The sequence below is a fragment of the Cygnus olor genome, chromosome 5, assembly GCF_009769625.2.
Source record: "Cygnus olor isolate bCygOlo1 chromosome 5, bCygOlo1.pri.v2, whole genome shotgun sequence".
Lineage (NCBI taxonomy): Eukaryota > Metazoa > Chordata > Aves > Anseriformes > Anatidae > Cygnus > Cygnus olor.
Window position 1 is genome coordinate 23499555 of NC_049173.1, and position 21849 is coordinate 23521403.

The window sequence follows — 21849 nt, forward strand, 5'->3', positions numbered from 1 at the left end:
GAAACACACAGTATTTCACTTCCACTGCTATCACTGGGTGCATGCAGCCCACCTGAGAGCCGAAGAGCATAGAGATAGGATGCGTTGTCCAAAAGCAAACTGGCAATGGCTTCAGCTCCTTCTGTGCCTAGGTGGTTATTGGAGATGTTCTGGGAGGAAACAAGGAAGGATAAGGAGGATGAGCCCAGAAAATGAATTAGCCTTATTGTGTCCTTAATGCCCAAGATATTAAAGGAATAATGCAAGACCAGCAAAAAAAAGAAATGCCAGCCAGGCAGTAATTAATAAAAGTTACAGGTATGTTTAATCCCTTTTCCTTCGTAGCAGAAACAGAGTCCTAGAGCCATCAGTTTCACGTGGATCATTGTCTTCAGTGAACCAAGAGGCATTTGGCCAGGAATCTTTTTTTTTCTGATGCAACACAGATCCCATGGCCTAGTAAAATGCATTTTGCATACCCCAGATTCAGAGTGAAGGAACATTCCTAAGGATCTGTATCTGAAAGTTTTGCATTACTCCCTTAATCTATTTACAAAACTTTCCCCATATCATGCTGGAGAATAAAAGTTCCTGACCGAAACATTTTTTCCACTGGCTAAGTATGACCTAGAAAGACCTAGTTCTGGTAATTATTGTCACATCTGCTAATGAAAAGAACAGTTCCAGGCTCCCAGGCTCTGGGATCCTCACCAGGCTCATCACATGCACGCTTCCGCTTTTCAGAAGCTTGCACATTTAAAAACTAGATGAGCATAAAATATCTTGATTTTCAGAATGTGAATATTTGTGTGTGGAAGCAACTGTTATTTGGTTAAAACTTGGAATGGAATGAGTTGGTTTTCTTTCATGAAATTCCTCAGATGGTTGAACTTGTGTGAGCAATACATTTGGCTCACTACGTCAGGTTGGGTACCAGTTCCTGAAGGGAGCAATTCTCTCGTAGCATCTCTGCTATGCATATGGCTCCTTCTGCCAGAATGCAGTTATCTTCCAGCTCTAGGCGGGTGACAGTTGCATTGGACTGGGAAGACACAAAGGTAAACAGAGACACATAAAAGACACATGAGAAGTTAATGAAGCAGGTAGTTTCCTCAGTTCAACAGACACTGGACAATTCTTCCAAACCCCTCAGGGTGTTGCAGGTCCTGAGCAGGACAGTGGTCAGGAGACAAGGTATAGCTGTAGCAGTGGAAGATGGCATACAAAAGAGGGACCTTTTTTTTCGAGAGGTTTTGAGTAGGTAGGACCTTCCATTGCTTTTTGACAGCCTGGAGAGCCAGGTTCAGATCCAAATTCCCCAGACAGGCATCCTGGGCCTGTCCATTGGTGAGTGAAGCACATCTTTGTGTAGGACTCTGAGTAGGGGATACCAGTCCTTCCAGACCTACCTCTAGTCCTGTAGGGGTTAGGAGCACTGGGGACCTGTGTCCCATGGAAGAACATCAGTTTGCAAGAGCAAAATTTGGGGTAACTCCAGCACATGGTGGCAGTTGCTACACAAGGCTTTCCTGTGCAGGGAAATATAAGGGAGGCTTGGGGTTCCTTTGTGGAAGATAGGACTTTTTCTCCCGCACTGTATATTCAGTGGTGGCTTCCAAGGCTGAGAGAGGCCTAAAATGCCTATTGTCATTGGCAGCGGTGGCCCCAATCTTACTAGCTACTCACCACCAGAGCAATAGCAATGGCTTTGACACCTCTGGGTCCTAGACCATGATGGCTCAGGTTTATATAAGGCTTGGCCAAGTTCTGAGTAAAGTGTGAGACAGGCACCACCTCCATCAGCCTGCATGCTTCCAGATACAGCTCTGCACCCGTAACACCTGCAAAGGCTTTCCCAGGATCTACAGAGAAAAAATATATATTGATGAGTGGCGCATTCAGTGTTTGCCCTCCATATTCTGAGCCTGTTTCTCCCGAGCACTTGACTCCCTCTGGGTTCAGAGGGTCCCATGCACAAGGAATAGCTGACAAGTATAAGGTAATAATTCCCCAAAGCGATCGCTCTCACACAGGTTTCTTGGCGTTTCTGTCTAAGCATAGGACTTGCCCCAATATCTGTAACACTTCCCGATGCTGGAAAGTTGAGATGAGGAGCAGAGGTGTTCTTGCCTCAGCATCCACGACAACATGGGAGATGGGGATAGCCTGCCAGCGGTCTGCAGAGAACTAAGCAGCCACCTCAACTGAGCTCTCACTCTTGGCCTTCATGAGAACCTAATTTTTTTGGTCTTGATTCATGACTTAAACCAAACTATCAACAAGCTATGCCAGACTCATTGGTTCAGGTCCTAGGTAAAGTTTTACATTGTGGAGCCAAATTAAGTAACACTATGCAACAACAGAAGGGTTTCAGTCTTTAAAAGTTATCCTCCCTCTGGTTCTCCCCATCCCTTTATCCCACACCTCTGTGAGTTAATGTATTCTCCTTGCTTCTCCATTTGGCATCTGTAGCTTCTCATCAGTCTGCAATATGACTAAAGCTTTCTTGGTGTAATTGAGAATTTCTGACATCAGGCAAAAACATTTTCATCATTTTTTTTCTTTTAAATTTTAATTGAAGCATACGGCTGATATTGCCAGCAGAGCTAGGGCAGCTCAGAACATCTTGGCTTACGAATAGCAGAAAGAATCCCAGCATTCGTAACTTGGCCACTGGGTGTTGTTGACACAGCTGCAGTGAGACATATCAATGCAGCTGGCGGCTGCATTTCCACAAAAACCTGTCATTTGGAATTCCTTCATCAAACCCCACACTTAGAGCTCATATTTCTCCATGCTGTTATATGCTTCCAATGGTCTGACCTCAAGACAAATTCTCTTCTCGTCAAAACCATTTTTCCAGTTCAAACTGAGGCCTCTCACAAAAGTTTTTTCCTTGCATTCTTATGTTTCTTTTTTTCTTTTTAAAATTTTCCTTCCATTTATAACAAATCAAAAAGCACTCCTCCTAAATTATAGGCAAGTCCTACTGTGACAAAAATGAGTGCAAGACTTGTTTAGCCAGAGGACTGACTTCACTGGGCAGGAGATAAGAGCGACCAGAACCGTCTAGGACAATCGTGGCAAATCTGTGGCATGCAGACCACAGCTGGTATGCAGTGTTTCATCAGGAGCACACAAACAGGGCCTGAGGCCCAGCCCTGGCTTCAGCTAGCTGGTCTGGTAATGCTGGTTATTGAGGACCAGAGGAGGGAGGAAGGCACAAAGGAACAGCCATGGCCTATACACAGGAGTTGAAGGAAGATGCTTGATGTCAAGGGGGGAGCTCCTAGAGGGAAATTCATCCCCCCTGCCTTTCTCAACCGCCAGATGAGGTGTGGACGTCAGGGCTCTGCCAGGGTTATTTGTGTCTGTGGCCTCCACTTCTGATACATACCCATTGGTAGGTACAGCACTGACTGTGAGGGGAAAAGCTAGTGAGGGCAGATGAATGGAAAATAATCACCTTTAACTTCTAGGTCAGTGTCAGAGCCTTGCATGGCCTTCTCTGCTGAGGCATCAGGCAGTGACAGAGGCTCTGGAGACTCACTGGTGTCTGACATCTCTTCATTCTGGTCTGCCATGAAACCAAGCAGATTCATTTTGTCAGTGCCAGCACATTTGTGACTTCCAGTAGGTGACAGAACTTCCCACAGCTTCCACTTAAGTCTGCACCCCTCTTCAACAAGCTGCAAACGTGCTCCTTCCCCAGCACCGCTTTGTGCCCACCGCTCCCCGTGCCGTGTACCCATGTGGTGCTGGCTCTGGCGTGGGGACAGGCTCACGTCTTCACTCCGCATTGAGCTGCCTTTCTCCCCTTCCGCAGTTTTGAAGTCTGTCAGGCAACAGCAAATTTCCCGTCTCCATCCCACTTTCCCACAGACCTACAAGCCAAAGCCATGCCAGCTCCTTTCAGCTCTCCTGAACTGACTCACACTTCCCCAGGCACTGGCAGGACACTGTTGGCTGCCTGTGCTATCAGGCTGGGAATGCTTTGTTGGACTCTTCAAGCAGGGCAGAAGTGTTTGAATGCTATTGTACATTGGGAGTGAGTGTAACCAGAGCCACTGGAAGTGGTACAGCTTCTCTTGCCTACAGGTCATAATTTATTTTACAGTGAGAGAGAAGGAGAATTTGGAAAATTCCTCTTTACGAGGAGTAAATGCATACCAGAATCAAGAGTGGTTTTGCCAAAATCATTCCTGGTAAATAACTACTTTCCCCCCCCCAACCCCCTTAATCTTTACTTGATTTCCTGACACTGCTTTTACCACCTTCTTCCCTTACTCCTTACTTCCCTTTAGAGCTCCAGGTGGTTGACCTGTCATTTTGTGCCCTTCTGGGTGTCATTTAGCATTGATGTGTGACGTGGAGCTTGCAGTTTGGCTGTTCACTCAGACCTGCTTGAGGGAAAAAACTGGCCAGCTGGCACCCACATCACAGCATTTCAGCCAGCCCTGCAGCTCCTTCATTAAGGCCTTTTCCTTCTGTCAGACTTTCTTTGTTCAAATGATGGGTTTACTTTAGCGTGAGAAAGGCCAAAAAAAAGGTAAAAAGTAGGTCTAAATCCCATGTAAAGAACTCACCCAGATTTGGAGTACTATGATAGTACCCACAGATCCCCTCCTTTCCTCAAAGACCGTACAATGCTGGCCATCCACAAACTTCCTACTCTGGGGAACAGACAGCCTGTTTGTACGCTATGCAAAGCCCATCCAGACTTTATCATCTGATAATGGGGCCGTCCTGTGTCCAGTGTCAGCCAACCCCACACTGCATGGAATGAGCCTTGCAAGGTAAATCCAGAAGTGGTCCCTGAATCCTTGTGGAGCTGTAGGAGATAACACTGATTCAGATATTTATGCTGTTAGGGGGTTATTCAGGCAGATATTCAAAAAGCATTGACTCTCAATCATCATTGAGAAAATCAATGCAGTGGAAATTGACAGGTCTGGAGATTCTTTATCACCCTCTCCTTTTCTGAGGCATTGGGGTTGCAGACATCTTTCTGGTCAGCTTTCTTCAGGCACAGCTTTGACCAGTCATGAATCAGGAGATAGGTGGGGACATCACTACATGGTTTGATGCAAGGCTTATATGGGATGCATCCAGATGCCTGCAAAACCCTTTTGTTTTGCTGGGTTAACAATGCCTATTCTCTGGGGATGTCATTTTATTTTGTTCCCTCTTGTGTTGTACAAATATATGATAAATCCCAGTGGCAGCTTATACTGTGATAGTAAAGCTCTTTGTTGAACGTCAGGCAGAGAAATACATCAGAATAGTAACTCAGCAGGAGCAACAAAAAATGGAGCATAGCATTTTGCAGCATGCAGACAAAATGATATGAATATAAATGCTTAGATTTAAGCAACTTTTTACGTTCGTTAAGAATGAGTTAATTCAGTGCTGTGTCAAACTACATGGCTATACACTAAATTAGGAATATAAAGTGTTGAAGGAATCTATGAAGAAACTGCTACAAGATACATGTGATTTTGTATGTAAGCAAATTTTAAGCAAAGTATTTAGGAGCCAATATTCTAAAAGTTGTTAGCTATTGAAAAAATGAGAAATGAGGCTTGGAAAAAACTGCATGTGTCCTAACTTGGTCATCTAGTCAAGGTTATCAATTTTTTATCTCCTATTTTAGGTCATGCCAATGTGGATATCAGAAGATTTCTAGATAAATTATAAACAGATGTTAGATACTTGTGGGAAAATATAGATTTCTTTTTTCCTAGTGTGAATAATTTAGGCCACGACCACCAAAAGATGCAAAGCAAAACAACCAGAAATTTTGACAACATTTTGCCTCTAGAATATGGCAGGATTAATAGTTATACCAATCTCTTCATTGCTTCTACCAGTCAGATTCAGCCAGCATTTTTCCCAGAATTACAAAATCCCATATGTAAGGAAAAACAGCAGCCAACTATTAATTGACCAGATATTTCCTAATAATAATATTTTTGAAATGAATACTGTCCAAAAAACAGAAGAAATATTAACTTTAATATAATTACTTGGGCTTGATAGCAGGTAACTAATTATGTCAGACCCCGTTTACAGAGTAAAAATTTCAGGAGTTTATAGCCAAGAACAGAAGCCTGGTTTGCAGAAAAGCTATCTAAAAGGGCCTAATCCCACATATACAGTAAATTATTATTGCTGGATCCAAAAAAAACAGATCTATCTTTAGAGAAAAAGAAGAACGGATACTTAGTCAAATGCCATTCTGAAACAATAGAAGACATCCTGAGAAAGGATCTCATCTATTAGAGCAATCATCAAGGAATATTACTACATAACACTTGAAAAATTGTTTTATGCTCTATTTAAATACACAGAAACAAGAACCAAAGAGAGTTGTCCCATAGATTTGATTATTTTAAAGTAGTTGTATTATAAAGGAAAATAAGAAATTAACTTATAGTGACTAAGTGACAACACAAAAAAGGCTTTGAATTTTGAGAAGAACTTGCTGGTAGCATTGGCAGCACAGTAATTACCAAAAATAAATGTGTAATATTTATTTAAAAAAAAAAAAAGTCCCCCACTATTAATGAACACTCAAACCAGCATGTACAATGGATGAGCATTCCCACATATACTGGTACTGAGAAGTTTTGCTTTGAAATTTGAGAAATATGCACTTATGCAATTAAAGAAGACAAAAGAATTACTAACACAATTCCTAGTATTTCTGTGAAGTGTTTGTATTTATTAATAAAGAAAATGCTTAGCACTAACATAATTAGTAACTCTTGGTGCATATTAAGAAGATCTCAATTGCTTTTCAGTATTTCTTTGCTTTACTTCAATAAGTTAACTATACCTTGAAAGTTATCAGGGCAAAAAGCCTCACACTGTGACTAAATCAGCCAAGTATAAAACTTCATGAGGGAGCAGCATAGGAATAGTTAAGCTAGAAAATCAGGCCAAAATGCTACAAACCTAGACCCTAACTCTAGTTAGCACATTCACAGAATTATCTTGCTACCTTCAAAACCTACCCATACTTCTAGGCAAGGGAGGGTTGAAATAGGATCTCATCTCACATGGTGCTGAGCTCTGACATCTGTGGAAATTAAGGGAAATTAAGGGCAGCTGGGCATAATTGCTTGGAAGCTGGTACTGGCCAGCTCGCTTAGGGCGCATTTTGTTCTCCAAGCAAGGTGCCAGACTGCTTGTTACCAGCCTGCTCCCAGATGGCAGCCGTCAACTTTGGGCATCGGCACCCTAGGTCCCTGCTCACCCCATTTCTCTGTGGTGGTGCCTTCCTGCTGCCTTCCCCCCCTCGGATCCTACTGATCTGCCTTTGGCTACTTCGGACTATTTCTGAATTGACTTAGCTGGTAAGTAAGCACCACACCTGTGTCCTTCTCAGACTCATTCTCCATGGGTACGTTTCCTTGCCACCACCAGTGAGCTGAGGGTTTATTTGCTTTTTCTCTTCTGTCAGTGAGGGGTTTGCAGCCACCTCCTAGGACCCTGCCATTTCCTCTAAGGTATGCACACGAAGCACAGCTGCTTGGCTACAACTGACAAGCCTCCAAGAGCAATGGTGCTAGTTGTAAGGTTGACGTTCTCAATTTATACTGCTCACGAGCACGTTTTGTGTTGGCAGGGGCTGGCTGAGTGTTAAGAGAACCCTGTCTCCCTTGGGTGCCCTCGGCCCTTCTGTGACCTCACCTCCGCATCCTGACCGCAGGTTCTGGGTGTTTCGGGAAACCAGCGCTGCTTGGGCTTGGATCGCATCAGCACCCGGTAACGGAGAAGAGAGCAGATGAGGTTTTGGCTGTGAGACCCCCAGGCGTATTGGAGAGTGGTGCCAGGCTTCTGGTGAGAGATCTCCCTCCCTCTGGGTTAGCGCTGCGGTTTGTACAGCTTCACATGAGAAAGTCAGGCTGGAGCACATGCAGTCTTAAAGGAGCTTAGGGTAAAACGAGTGTGTCAGCCTCTTTGTCTTGAATGGATTCGGACTTCTCTACTGATAATTTCCCCATATATTCTGTAACAGTGTGGCTAGTAAACATGTCAGCACTTAAGGGAGCCTCAAATCAAGTATTCATTCATCCCACCAGCTGATGTTGGTGCCAAAATTGGCTCAACACTTACTATTTTGCATTACTTATACTGAGGACTCCGTAAAGTTTCCTTTTTGGCTAGAACCAAAATTGTAATGCAAGAGGCTTTCTGATAAAGGTTAAGCACACATGGTACATACATTTAGTCCATTTCCCTAGGGGTGGGTTATTTTTAGTGTTTTTGTTTCCCTAGGTTCTACATAAACCTTCCAACTAGTCCAGTCATTAGAGGCTATGATAGGGTTATTTTATATATAGAACAAAACATGCTGCATAAAACAGTGGAAGGTTTGACCCCAAAGCAGATGACCGCTGTCAGCTTTGATTTTATTGCCAAAGTTTGTAAATATTTTTCTCTAGCATAGGCCAACCTACAGTGGCTGTTGAGATGCTTGTCTGTGGTTCTGGCCAGTGTTCTTCTCCCATTCCAGTCCAATTAGGCTGATGTGGGCTGGGCTGGACCTTCAGATGCTTTCTTTGATCTTTCCTCTCACAGAACAGCCTTGTTTTAAATTCTCTGGTCGCTAGCCCTTGCTGCCGCATATCTTTCCTCTGGAGAACATCCTCTGCTTTAGGCAGACACCAATGATGGTTTCCAGAGGTTTGCTTCCCACAGCAGGATATGGGAGACCACAGTCCAGTGCTGTGCTTTGCCAGAGACATCTGTGGGTTTTGGGACAGGTCACTGCTTCTGTGCCTCAATTTCCCCCTCAATGACACATCCGGTCCTAACTCAAAGAAGCAGAAATAAGAAAGTGCTCTGATGCCGCTGCACGGTGATCCATGTAAAACTCTAGATGCAGGTATTGGAAATATTGCTTTGCCAATTTGAAAAAGACCTTATTGCCCTATTGCTTTGAAAATACCCCACAAAGCAGAGCACTGCATTGCAGTAGTCGGTGTGCTTCTTGCTAACAACGATCTGTGGGGTTTTATAACTGCAGATTTTAGAATGACATTGGCTGGATTATTATTATTTATGTACTTAATAACATCAGCTCAGGTCCTAGCTGTGGACGCCCTTTGTACTGATCAGAATACACAAATAGTGTAAGAGACAGGTCGCCCCTCAGAAAGTGTTTGTCTGAGGATAACCGGAGAGACAACAGCAGGTGACCATCAAGGGCACAGTTTGGCAGCACTGGTCGGCACAGCAGGCAGGGATGATGCGAGTCTTGTTGAATTTATTGCAAAAGCCCATTGATAAGAGAGTTTGGAAGATCATCTCTGGTGAGATCACTCTCCAGAGGTGTGCTGTGTGTCTTTCCCAAGCAGAAGGGGAAACACCAGAGGAGTCACAAAGGTTTTGTCTGAAAATTTTAGAAGCATTAACCTGAAGCAGAAATCAATCTCTAACAAGTGAGAGGTATAAGCATTATGGGTATAGGATTGAAATGCTCCCTAGCAGATGACAAGTGTGATTTTAAAGGTTATTGCAGTTTAGCTGAGTTAGCTTTTACAGTTTTGTATATTACTATAATGCATTAAATATGTGCGTTTGGTGTAAAGAGCTGAAATGGTGCTCAGTTTGATCTGATTGCCTTTGGATGTTGTGCGGAGTAAAATGCGAAACGAAGCAAAATATTAAAAAGGTGGACTTCAAGCAGGACTTCTTTCACCTGAAATTGCCCAGTTTCAACATGTGGCAGGCCTCAGCTTTGGAAGGTGCTCCCTGTCTGCTCACAGACGACGAGGCCGTGTGGTTTTGCAGACGTGCGATAAGCCGTGAGCAAAACGCTGCAGGAGAACATGCTCCTGCGCTGTTGGTTTAAACTATTCCCAGTGGGGTTTGTCCACGCAGACGCTGCCCTCCGCAAAACCCCGACTATCCCGATTGCAGGTTTGCAAATCCTGTAAGGCAGCGTAGTAATTAACCCTGCAGGGGCAAATGGGACTTCACCGGCTGCCTTCCAGGGGGTTATTACTGACTTTCCGGGCTGCTGCAGAACAGAGGGCGAAACCTTTGGCTCGGGAACACGCCCCCGGGGCGGCGGGGTCAGCCGGCCGCCGTCACCCGGCCCCGGTGCCACCACCCCCGGCCCGGGACGGGCCCCGTCGCGTCCCGGTGCGGCGGGCCGAGGGGACGGCCCGGGCGCGGTGAGTGCCGGCGCGGGGCCGGGGCCGTGCCGTGAGGCCGGGGCTGAGGCGGGGCCGTGCCGCGGCGTCGCCTCGCTGGGGCCGGGCCGGCGGCGGAGGAGGCCGGGCCGCGCACGGGCGCTATGATCGGCACCGTGCTGTGCTACGTGCTGCTGCCGGCCGCGCGGCTCCTCCGGGCCCTGCGAGGTAACGCGGCCCCGGGCGGGCGGCAGCGGCGGGGCCCGGCTCCCCCTCCGCCCCTTCCCCTCCCGCCGGGCAGCGAGCGGGCTGCGGGGGGCGGCGGCGGGGCCCCGGCGGCCTCCCGGTGCGGGAGAGGGGCAGAGCGGCCTGCAGCCGCCCCGAGGTGTCGGGGCCTTCCCCTGGAGCGCGGGGCGGGTGTCGGGGGGCTGGGGGCGGCCTCCTCAGGGGCCTTCCCGGCCCCGCTGCCTGGGTGGCGTGCAGCCGCCCCCCGGCTGGGCCTGTCCTCGCAGGGGGTGGCAGTAAAAGCGCAGAGGTGTTGCTGACCCCTGCACGTTACTGCGCGGGGCGGCTGTTGCAGGGGTACCTCAGCAAAAAAGTGATGTGTAGACAAAGGGAATTGCTCGTCAACAGCAGGGCCCGGTGTTTGTGTACGATTCCTAGCAAGAGATCAGTGCGTCACCTCCGATGTCAGTACAGGTGAAAAGAGTCCCTGCCTTTTTCTGTTGTACACCACTGACATTAATATATCCAAGAGTGTTATGTGAACAGCAGATTATCTTTTTTTTAATCACATATATCAATCATCAGGTGTTTTAAAATCCTTACCAGGACTCCTTCTGTGCGTACATTCTCTCTAATAAGGCTTTTAATTGTTGATGTCTGTCCCTCTGTTTCTTTATTTTTCATCTCTTAATTACAGAACAGTTTTTCTTTTGTAGCACATTCTTATTTTATGTAACTACTTTAAGGCCTCTTACCTTACCATTTTTACTGAATCCCTGGAAAGAAACTTGCTCCAAGTGGTCATCTACAAGCACTTGGCTTCGTAACCCGTGCACCCCATCAGCTAACTTCTATAGGCCGTGCCTTCACACGTGTTGTTGAGAGCAGGTACAATTTCCACAGCACCTTTTAACTTGGCTGTGGTGCTGCACAAGTTAGAACTGCATTCTGTGGAGTTGGTAAAGCCATTGTTGTGCTGTACAGTTACAGTGACTTTGACTAATATAACTAGAATTGGACTGTGGCCTAGCATTAAGAGGCAGGGTAAGTTATTTAGACTGTAACTACTTCAGGGGAGTCACTTGTTTGGGTTGTCATACTGAATGGCTGTATTGCACTGAGCTACAGTGCAAATGCATTGGAAAAAAAAGAGTGGGAAAGGCTTTTCATTTGTATTATGTTAATTTAATTTTATTTTTTTTTAATGGCAGATGCTTTCTTTACCTGTCGAAAGAATGTGCTTCTGGCGAAGAGCACGTCCACCCAGATAGAAGGCATCTTTGCTGCAACCAGAGGAAAGTCGGTCCAGGAAGAGCAAGAAGCTCTACTCCAGCAGTGGCTGGAGGAAGGAGCAGGGAATCTGCCAGCCAGTGAGAGTGCTCCAGCAGTGGGGAAAGTATCAGCTACACTCACTAGCGACTGGTTAGAAGGTTCAGAGCTATTGATGAGTAGCCTTAGCGACCTGAATTCGGCTCCAGAAGTCACGTGGTGTGCCGGTCAGCAGCTTACAGAGCTATGTGCCTTGGCTTCTTCAGAACCACAAGATCATGCAGTGACTAAACTGGAAAAATTACCAGAGGAGGAGACAGTGGCTGTAGTAGGCAGCGCTCCTTGGGCAGCTGTGGTGCCACAGACAGATCACCAGATAGCTGGCTGTGCCCCTGTTGGTGTAGGAGGACACCATGAAGACCCAGCCGTGCTGGCATGGAGCTTAGCAGGTGGTGCAGAGATGGTGCCAGTGGAGCCCCCTGCCTGGCCTGTTCAGGATGCAGTACAATTTTGTCCTCTCCTGGAGGAGGTACCCTACCACGGTCAGTGGCAACAGCTCTGAATCTAATGTTTAGTTGGGAATTTGTATTTGTAGGGAACCTGGTTAGGTTGTTGTGTCTGGGTAAGGTGAATGGGTCTGGGCTTACTGTCTGTAACACAGTGATTGTATCAGTTTGTATAGAGTTGACAAGATCAGCTAGTGAAAGCTACAAAGTAAGTTTTTGCTGAGGCTGGGCTGGTTTCAGCTGGTAATCTCTGTTTTTAGACTGTCTGGATATTGATATGTTAGTTTCCCAGGAACTGTGCCTGAAAAGTACAGAAAGCACCCAAAAGTTGGTTGAATTTTTCAGTATGCTCAGTCTGGTCTTCTGTTAACCCATCCTCACTGACAGGTATCCAAAGGAATCCAAAGAAAGCACCCAAAACCCAAAGTGGGTGAGGGTTTGCTCAAGCTGAGAGAATGAGATTGGCTGTATTCTGGGTCTCAGGGAAACAAAAGTATCAGGAGGGTACCCAACATGGCTGTAATTTGGCTTTTTTGTCTCCTGCATATAGAAATTTTATGGAGAGACTGGGAGGATCTTTCTGTCCAGCCTTGTGAGCTAGAGCAGGCTTCAAAAAATACTCCTCTCTTTGAATTTCGAGTCATGTCTTACAACATCCTGGCCCAGGACCTGGTGGAACAGGGCCATGATCTTTACCTACACTGTCATCCAGACATCCTGAACTGGGACTACCGCCTTCCAAACCTCTTACAGGAGATTCAGCACTGGGATCCTGATGTGAGTATGACTGAACCCCTTCCACATCGCTATCACCAGAATTTTAATTTCTTGTTTGATCTAACAGCATGTTTGTTTGTTTGTTTAATAGGGGTGGGGGAAGTCCTAGGAAGATGCTACTTGATAACTCAGTGCTGATTCCTCTGAGACTAATTGAGGCCTCGAGTATATATTTTTTGGGTGCCTGTTTTGTTTTGACTGTGTTTCTCTAGCGACTAGTAATACTTTGATAGCAGGGGTTAACTTTGTAAACAGCAGAAGTGGAAGAAGAGGTAATGCATTTTTGGGAGGGAAGGGACAGGCTTGCAGGGCAGCACAGGAGGTGAAGCCTGCATAGGAGAGGACTTCGTGACTTTCTCTGTTGGCGTGATGAAGGATCTTTTACCTCATCACTGCATAACTGAATGATAAGCTAATGTGACCCAGAAAGTTGTCATTCTCTAGCTGGGGAGTACGGGACAGAGTTGCAGTGATGGCCTTTCTGTTTGCAGGGTTAGTATGTGAGTGCACTTTTGCACTTCCTTCCTTCCCCAAAACAAGGTAACTGGCAAATACTGGTGGAGCGAGTGAGGTCTCTGCCTTCCTTCCAGGTTCTGTGTCTCCAGGAGGTGCAAGAGAACCATTACTGGGAGCAGCTGGAACCAACATTCAAGAAAATGGGTACGTCCTGCGTTTGTGTGTCTGTACCTCCCAACTCATGGGACTGGCCAAGCAGTTCTTTCTGCTTAATGTCTTCAAAGCACTCAGTCTTCATAGAACTCTTCTTCCTTTTTCTCTGAGCAGCTGCTGGCCCTACTTCTGGGCTGTCTGCCTAGAGCTTCACCCTTTCTTTTCTAGCTGATCTTTCTCCTATTTGACAGATCAGAGTAACAAAATTGAGTGAGTCCTAGAAGGGCAAAGAGAGAGAAAAGACTCACGATTATGAATGATAAACTGTGATTACTGGGACAGAATTGGGTATAATGCTGTACCCAGGGCATTACGAAAGGAGCAATTGTGTTGTACAAAATGTTGTACCCAAAGGAGTAGAGGTTGGAGTCCATGCCTCCCAAGCAATGAATCCTGTTATGTGCCCCAACATTGCTTATAGCTGGTGGGAGCTGAGACCTTAAGGAATGCTGACAGGGAATGTAAAATGTTATGTAACTAAGCAACCAGCTTTTCACAAGTAGGGTTGCGTTATTGGCCAGTGATGGATGATTTTTGTAGTTATAGCCAAGTTCTGTTGTAGAAAACAGTGCGAAAATTAGCAAGATAGGATTGCATAGGGGTTGGAGAAATCATCCTTCTGGACAGGTCTCCCAGATTGAATTGCATTCTCCCAAAATTGTAGTGGGAGCCTCTTGTACTGCACAGACTTGCTGAACTCTCCAGTGATGGAGGGAGAGCCTAAGGTTGTGACCAGATCAGCTTTTAATGCATGATGGTTTCTTTTCAGGCTTTGCATGCTTCTATAAACGGAGGACTGGGAGAAAGACCGACGGCTGTGCAGTGTGCTTTAAGGACAGCAGGTTCCAGCTGATCAGCGTCAGCCCCATAGAGTATTTCCGCCCTGGCCTGGACGTCCTCAATCGGGATAACGTGGCCTTGGTGTTGCTGCTACAGCCTCTGCTCCCAGAGGGTCTGGATCTGAAGGCAGTCAGTCCTCTGTGCGTGGCCAACACTCACGTGTTGTTCAATCCCCGGCGGGGAGATATCAAGCTTGCCCAGATGGCCTTGCTCCTAGCAGAGATTGACAAGATTGCAAAAACTCCTGAAGGCAGCTACTATCCTGTCATCTTGTGTGGAGACCTGAACTCTGTACCTGATTCTCCACTTTACAAATTCATCCGGAATGGTCAGCTTTCCTATCACGGGATGCCAGCCTGGAAGGTAGGTGCCAGCCAGAGCTAGGATTGCATAGCTTTTTGCTGCGTGCCGCTGGAGAAATGCACGGCTGTATTTTTATCCCTCATGAGGAAATAGTCTCGATATTAAATTTAGTTATTCAGGACTTATCCTCAATGCCTCAAGCACTGCTGAGGAAAGAAGCAGACAGATGTGTGCATGTTGTTTCCAACTCACCTTTTTTCGTTTCTCTTGAGGCAAACCAGTGATAACAGACACTTAATTTCAGGTCCTGATTCTCCCTTGCTATGGGATTTTTGTGCCTAGGTGACTAGAAGTGTAGGGGAGTACAACTCCACCGAGACATACTGAAATTTTATGTAGATGTTTGATGTGAAAACAGTTTTGCTTGTGAAATGGGCACCTATGCTAGACTCCTCCAGTGGGTACTTCTTAATGTGTATCCGTGCTCAAATTCATTACTGGCTTTCGAGCTAAGTCATCAGCTCAGTAATGGATGTCCGCCAAATATATTTGGTCATGAGACTTCTAGTTAATTGTATCCATCCTGCAGAGCTGAAGGTTTATAATATCTGCGCTACGTTCTAAATGGCTTATTTAATGTCTTTCTATGAGGGCATTCTCCTGTTTTGCTCTTGGTGAGTGTGTATACATGTATTGTCTATAGCTTGCAACTTGCAAAGGTTCTGCTATGTGTTACTGATATTTCCCCTCCTGTTTCTTGCCTCCTTGCAGGTGTCCGGTCAGGAAGACTTTTCCCAGCAGTTGCATTCACGGAAACTGGTGGCCCCACTGTGGCCATGTTCACTGGGTGTAACAGACAACTGCCAATATGTTACTCGGTGCCAGCCAAAGAAACTGGGTGAGCTCCGGTGTGAACTGGGAACATGTTTGCTAAGGCTGGGGAGTCTATGGGCCTTGCTGACTCTCTGAGTAGCTGAGGCGTGTGTTGTATGAGGCAGTCAGCAATGATTCTCTTCTATCCTTTTTCTTGGTACGTGAATTAAATTTATTTTTCTGGAGTCTGTTGCTGCAGCCCAATTTCTGGCATCTTTCTCTAGTCAACAGCTGAATGGTCCCTTACAAGTAACCATTGCCCTCCATACCTCTTTTATATTCTCACACTTTAGCTTTTCTGCGTTTGGGAATGATCTTCAGCAGCCACAGCTTTTAGCTGCATGTGTTTGTATGAGCAGTTTTGGGCAGTGTTTGCATACTACTGTTAAGAAATCACCAAGAGCTCGCTTTAAAACAATGTATCCCTGACTGTTTCTAGAGAGGATTCAAAAAATTGAGCCCATGCTAAACAGCTTTTGTTGGAAGCTTGAATGTAAAACTTGCATCCATCCTGATCTGCAGAACTGTTCTTTCTTTTTAATCAGACTTGAGTTTTCTCAAATTACAAGCTAGCCAGTCTGCCTAAAAATCCCTTGAACTTGTAGAGTTTCAGAGAGGACATTCTTAATTTGTCTAATCAAGGTGCCGACCATGATGGATGCATTAGTCAAATGCTCTGTTCTTCTACACTGATGTATCTGCTCTGTTCTGTGCTTAGATTGTTTCCCATTCTCGTGGCATAAGGGTGCTTGGGCTCGAAAATCTCTCAGACTAAAGAGGTCTAAATAGTATGTAGATGTCCTCTGTAGATGTGACTTTGCTGCAGACATTTTATTCCCTTAAATTGTATTTCTGTTTGCAGGCAGACATAAGTACAGCCGGGACTTCCTGCTCCAGTTCCATTTTTGCGATGTTGCCTGTGAACGACCACCACAACTAGTCCTCTTGGAAGGTGTGACAGATGCTAAACCAGGTATTAATGGGTTATTTTTCAGCTCATGACTCTCCTAGCTGGATTTTGATGAAAAACTGATGCCTGGTGAGAAGAGGTCAAGATAGAAGGGTAGCGTTTTGTGGCTGCGTGATTACTAATGGATTCCACCAGAACTCAGAGGACAGTCTTACTGTCCTTGTATAGTGAGTCTTGCAGTGTTGACAGTGTTCCTTGAGATGCACGGAGATTCAGCAACAGCATCCAAAAGAGCTTGACAAAGGCATTTTTTTCACCACCTCAAGGTTTTTGTTGCAGTAGAAAAGACCATCATGTCGCAATGGCTGCAACATAGATGTCTCTGGATGCTGGTACCCAGTAGGCACTGCCTCATCCCTGGGCTTTGCGGCATGGCTGTTTCTGCTCTCCATTTCTGTTCAGCCTTTCTTAGTTGTCCTTTGTGTAAGCTGTAGGCTAAGGCAAATGAACTTGAGATTAAAGGTTAAACTACTCTGGGCTTTGATAGTATTAAATGCTTTAGGGACGTGTCCTTAACAGGACAGAATATGACTTTTCAGTTGTTTGCAGTGATCTGCTCTCAGGATGTTCCTGTTAGTCTTAGAGCTGGGCTTTCCTTTGAGTATTTTTCTTTAAGGTGCCTTTGACTAGAAGCTATTGCTCTTCTTGGGCAAAAGAATTTGTTTGGTCTCAGGAGAAGCTTCTCAGAGTTGGGATGAGCAGCCTTTTCCAGTATTTACGTAGGTTTGTCTGGAATCTCTCTGCTCTCTTGCAGACCGCCCTGCATACTGGCCCAAGCACGCAGCCGTAGTGAATGACCCAGATCTCCAGCCACTCATCCCAAGGTAACTGAATGCACCTTCAGTGGTCCTGCTCTTCAAACCCTGACTCGTTTTCCTCAGTGCTGAAAATCTGACTAAAGTAAAGACCGAAATAAATGTAAGGGTGGAAGAGAATAAGGAGGGTTGTCTGGAACAGCCAGATCCACCTCCACCCAGGGTTTTCCCAGCTTCTGGGCACTGTGCTGTCAGCATCAGGTTGGTGAGGCCAAGAATGAAGGGCATAGACAGGACAGGGTATTGGAGATAAGGTAAGTTTGTAGTCTGCTTTGTCTTCAGTGCAAGGGGGGTGAATAATTCAGAAAGGCTGTCTTTCTGTATGTGTTCTCAAACACACAGATAGTTTGGAGAGTTGCAACAGCAAAGGAACATCCAACTTCAGCTGTGACTGCAACACCGAACACTGCATCGTCCTCTTTCCTTTCTTGGTAAATTCTGGCTGTTCATGTGCAGGTCTTCAGGTGTTATCCAGCATGGCCTCAACCTGACCTCTGTCTACAGCCACTTCCTGCCAGAGAGGGGACGCCCAGAGGTCACAACCATGCCCATGGGACTTGGTGCTACCGTTGATTATATCTTCTACTCAGCAGAGCCTGTGGAAGATGGGAGCAGAGGGGGTGAGTGTGGCAATACAGGGATTATCCCTGTGGTGCTGGGAGAGGGCTGTGAGGTATAACAATGCAGCTCTGTGCTGGACAGAGCATTTCATTGGTCTGGGGTAGGTCTACAAGGTGTGACTTGGAAGTGATGCACAAAGGGGAAGCAACATTTGTTCAGGTATCGCAAGAAGACAGTATTTGTCTTTGGTGTGGGAAAACTGAGGCTGCTCAGATGAGGTTCATGTAGACTTCTAAGGAAGCCAGAAGAGAACGCATTCTGCTTCCTTTGTCTGTCTGTCTACTTGTGCTCCTGGTAACAAACAGTGCTGAGTCCTAAGTTCAAGGCTTGGACTCCCAGTCTGACTGAGACCACACACTGTCCTTAGAAGGAGGTGACTTGTTACAATGATGGTACCTCTCTACTGTCTGACACAGCAGTTAAGCTGATGAAAGACTACATGTAAGTGCATCCAGGAACTGCCTCTGACATGGTTTGCGTTATGTTAGTCAACTTTGAGGAGGAGGTGAGGAGTGAAGGGATGAATTCCTCCTCAGGGGAAAATCTGAAGCTATCTCTAGGGTTTATAGGAAGCTCCTTTCATTCCACTGTAAGCAACTGCCTGGTGAATTTAACATATTCTTGATTCCTGCACCTGCAAGCATATGAAACCATTGAATTGCAGTATTACAGGATGCTCACTGCTTTCACATCTAGACCCAAAGGTGCATGCAAAGTTTGTGCAGGATGTCTTCCTTCATCGGGAAAAGGATCAGAAACCATTGACAAGCATCCCTCTGAAAGTCTGTAGAGTTAACATACAGCACCAGCCTTCAGCTGATGTTTCTTTCCACTTTGTCAGGTCGCAGGCTGTACCGGGATGGAGTCCTGAAGCTACTTGGCCGCCTTTCCCTTCTCTCTGAAGATGTCTTGTTGATGGCAAATGGCTTACCAAATCCTTTTTGTTCATCTGATCATCTCTGCCTGCTGGCTAGCTTTGGCTTGGAGGTCTCCAGCCTCAGAGAGGGTTAGTGATGGTCCCCTTTCCTTAAAGAAAAGCTGTTTTGAATGCAGCGGTTTGAGACTCTGGATGCACAACCTGCTTGCAAGAAAACTCTTATTTTTGTCATGCCCTAAGAGTCCTTTTCTCCCGTTAACACCCTCATAAAAACCAGGGATGAAAGAGTTGGAGCCCTTCCTGTGTTGGTATTTTGTGGGTCTCTGCAAGCCTGAACTGTGCTTCCAGTGGGTTTCTGGTAATGTTGAGACACTGTCATCTCTTAAAGGGATCCTTGTTCCACAGCTTTGTTTAGCAGATGTGTTAGTGCCGCAGGAACCAACCTCACTCCCATGTTTATTTGTCCTGTGATAAGATCTTCAGGGACTGGGGCAATAGGCAATGCTGTCTACTTCTGTTCAGTTCATTGCTACCAAGCAGCAGGGCATGTATACACCAATATTCTTTCACACCAAAACAATGTTTCTTTTAAATCCTGGGTGATAGGTTATGAAGCGTGGTCCTTTGGGAACTAGTGGTATTGCCTTTGGGAGCAGCGGTTCTGCTAACTGCTTAGAAATTGCTTTTACTTAATAATTATAAGGCTGCATTGCTGGCAGAAAAAAATGTATAGTTGAGCCCTTTCATCAAGAAGCTCCCTACTGTGTCTAGTGGTCCAGGGAAGGGGATTGCTTGGAATGGAGCCAGGGGTTCTACAGAGCCACCCACAGGAGCTCTAGATCCACAGCAAAAGCCTAGAGGCCTTGGGAAAGACTCCCTTCCTTTCTGGCAGTCTTGGAATGGTTCCTAGGAAACTTGTAGGGCGAAGATCATCCCAGTGAACGTCAGATGAAGAAAACTGTCTTGTAAGGCGTAACGACCCCAGGAGTCTGTAGCTCCGAAGAGAGATGAAAATGGAACGTGTATCAGAGGAAGCAGAGCCATCAAATGAAAGAGCTGAAGAGATTCTCACTTGCCCTTCTCTTTCTGTGTCCTCCCTGTTTTGTTTGGCCTCTCGGGACAAATAGCCAACCTGCGGCATCCCGCTGGGCCAGGCTCCCAGCTTTCTGAGCTAGCCGTGCTTAGGTGGAACCCATAGGACTGACTCCTGTCTCTTGACAGACGTTGGGAGGGAGGGGAAGGCTCTGTCCTTGGAGGCAGATTTAGTCACTCGGATCCCAGTGTACCTTTGATGCCCGGTTAGTGTAGTTTTCTCAGCAGTGACCTGGACAGCACAAATACAACAGAACTGTACGTGTTCCTAGGGCAGATTCCCTAGTTCAGCATGACTTCTGGTGCTCGATTTTGCTGTAAGAGATGGGAGCAATATTGACAGAAACATTTCTAACATTTTGTTCACAAATGGGGCCGGGAAATCTTGTCCTGCCTCAGTCAGGTTTTTGTGAGAGCGTACAAAAAGACTTGAAATATCATTTCCTCTTTTTGTGTCACATTGGGGGAGTTTCGTATTTTAAATGTTACTTTCTTTATTGAAGAATAAAATGTTTCTAATTTAAGAAAAAAAACCCACAAAGTAACTGTGGCAGCTTGTGCTACTGGTAGCTAAACTCTTTGAGGACTTGCTCAACAAGGCTTTTCTGGCTGGGATATGAAAGAGGAGAAAATGAATTAGCTACACAAGATAGTAGTAACGAAGGGTGAGAAGAGGGAAGAAGTGGGTCTCCTGTTGCATCCTCAGATCCCAGAGGTGGTCTATTTGGCCTCAGGTTATCTTGCAAAATGGGTTGCATTCAAGAACCCTTCCCCTTTTCCAAAGAAAAGCAAATGCTGCTGATCCTTTACAGCTGATTTCTGTGAACCACAGGAACAAGGGGTGGGGGCTATGTTCTGTCCCCATATGACTGCATACGAGCTGCATATCCTTGCCCCTGCCACATGGTGTGGTATTTGCCTGGTGATGTGTGGATGGCTTTGGCTGTACCAGCTGGGATAACGTGTAGGAATCTGTATAAGTGAACAGAAACCTGGGGGTGAGTATGTTTGTAGCTTTGTTTGGCTTACGTCTGACAGGTAACAGCTCTGGTCTAACACTGGTGTGCTTGTACCTGGGGAGGGATGCAGAGCTGTGTATTTCTGGGGATGGTTTTTTTGAGAGTTGCACTAATTTGTGTAGGTATTTTAACTTGGATTTTATAATTGGTTTTATTTGTGAAAGGAGGGGAGGAAAGGGAAATCTGTGCAACTAGGAGCTTTATTTTTCTGCCAGGCTGTTTGCAGGTTGCCAGAAAGCAGCCAGGTAGCAGATAACTCCCACCAGCTGGTAACATTGGAAAGGGAAACTGGGAAGACCCTGAAGGTTTAAAAACAACCAATCAAAAGCAAAACAAAAAAACACTGTGACACAGTGCTGTCACTTAAAATGTTGACCCTCTGCTTTGGTTGTAACTGCTGGCCTGGTCTGATTGTCAGTTAATGAAGGGTGTGGTGTGTGTGTGTGTGTTAGGCCTGCTGGCCCTCTGCCCCGTGTGCACTGTACGCTATCAGATGAGCTGGTTGCCCAAGCACCCTGCCGGTTTTGTGATGTACCTGAGGCATAGGAGCTGTGCTCGAGCATCACAAGTGCTTCTTCCATTTCATTTAGACCAAAGACTGGACTTTTCTTCTGTGTATCTTGCACGAAGGCATCTGTCAGGGAGGCTTTAAGGTTCTAGATATATTTTGCTAGAAAATCTGTTCCGCAGGTCCGCCTAACACTTTCAATACATGAAATTTTATGGTATGGACTTGGAATGGTTAAGCTGCTGAACACTGTGGATATAGAGCCGTATGCTTAAAAACCCCAGGACAATGCCTGCAAATCTTCCATTTCTTCTTTCTGAGGGTTAAAAAGCTCAGAGTCTTGCAGCTCCCAAAGCCTTGG

The 21849-nt window shown here is 45.9% G+C and overlaps 2 protein-coding genes across 8 annotated transcripts in view; one reads left to right on the forward strand and one right to left on the reverse strand.

Moving 5' to 3' along the window:
- LRRC74A (leucine rich repeat containing 74A) overlaps nt 1-7622 on the reverse strand; it is a 19678-nt gene extending 12056 nt beyond the window's left edge. For 3 of the 4 annotated variants that reach the window (XM_040559076.1, XM_040559073.1, XM_040559075.1), the window contains exons 1-5: nt 7355-7622; nt 3446-3556; nt 1666-1841; nt 914-1021; nt 53-149 (exon numbers count right to left, since the gene is read on the reverse strand). In XM_040559076.1, the coding sequence (XP_040415010.1) occupies nt 53-149; nt 914-1021; nt 1666-1841; nt 3446-3556; nt 7355-7382 (520 nt within the window). In that variant the 5' untranslated portion in view covers nt 7383-7622. The other variant, XM_040559074.1, reaches the window with a different exon arrangement.
- On the forward strand, nt 7189-20494 carry ANGEL1 (angel homolog 1). Of its 4 annotated transcripts, XM_040559071.1 has the most exons (11): nt 7189-7337; nt 7694-7824; nt 11561-12160; nt 12675-12901; nt 13492-13561; nt 14340-14773; nt 15485-15611; nt 16449-16559; nt 17311-17380; nt 17828-17991; nt 18834-20494. In XM_040559071.1, the coding sequence occupies exons 3-11, from the start codon at nt 11794-11796 to the stop codon at nt 19001-19003; spliced, it is 1740 nt and encodes a 579-aa protein (XP_040415005.1). In that variant the 5' UTR covers nt 7189-7337; nt 7694-7824; nt 11561-11793; the 3' UTR covers nt 19004-20494. The 4 variants fall into 4 exon arrangements, with proteins under 4 accessions (XP_040415005.1, XP_040415006.1, XP_040415004.1 ...); XM_040559072.1 differs by lacking the exon at nt 7694-7824; XM_040559070.1 differs by lacking the exons at nt 7189-7337; nt 7694-7824 and adding an exon at nt 10021-10166.
- The last annotated feature ends 1355 nt before the right edge of the window (nt 20495-21849 follow it).

Bases quoted from the DNA above. Each gene is read 5' to 3' on its own strand.
- ANGEL1 (XM_040559069.1), top strand. From the start codon at position 10,289: ATGATCGGCACCGTGCTGTGCTACGTGCTGCTGCCGGCCGCGCGGCTC. The intron at 12,902-13,491 runs GTGAGTATGACT...CCTTCCTTCCAG, and splicing joins TTCAGCACTGGGATCCTGAT to GTTCTGTGTCTCCAGGAGGT. The intron at 17,381-17,827 runs GTAACTGAATGC...GTTCATGTGCAG, and splicing joins CTCCAGCCACTCATCCCAAG to GTCTTCAGGTGTTATCCAGC.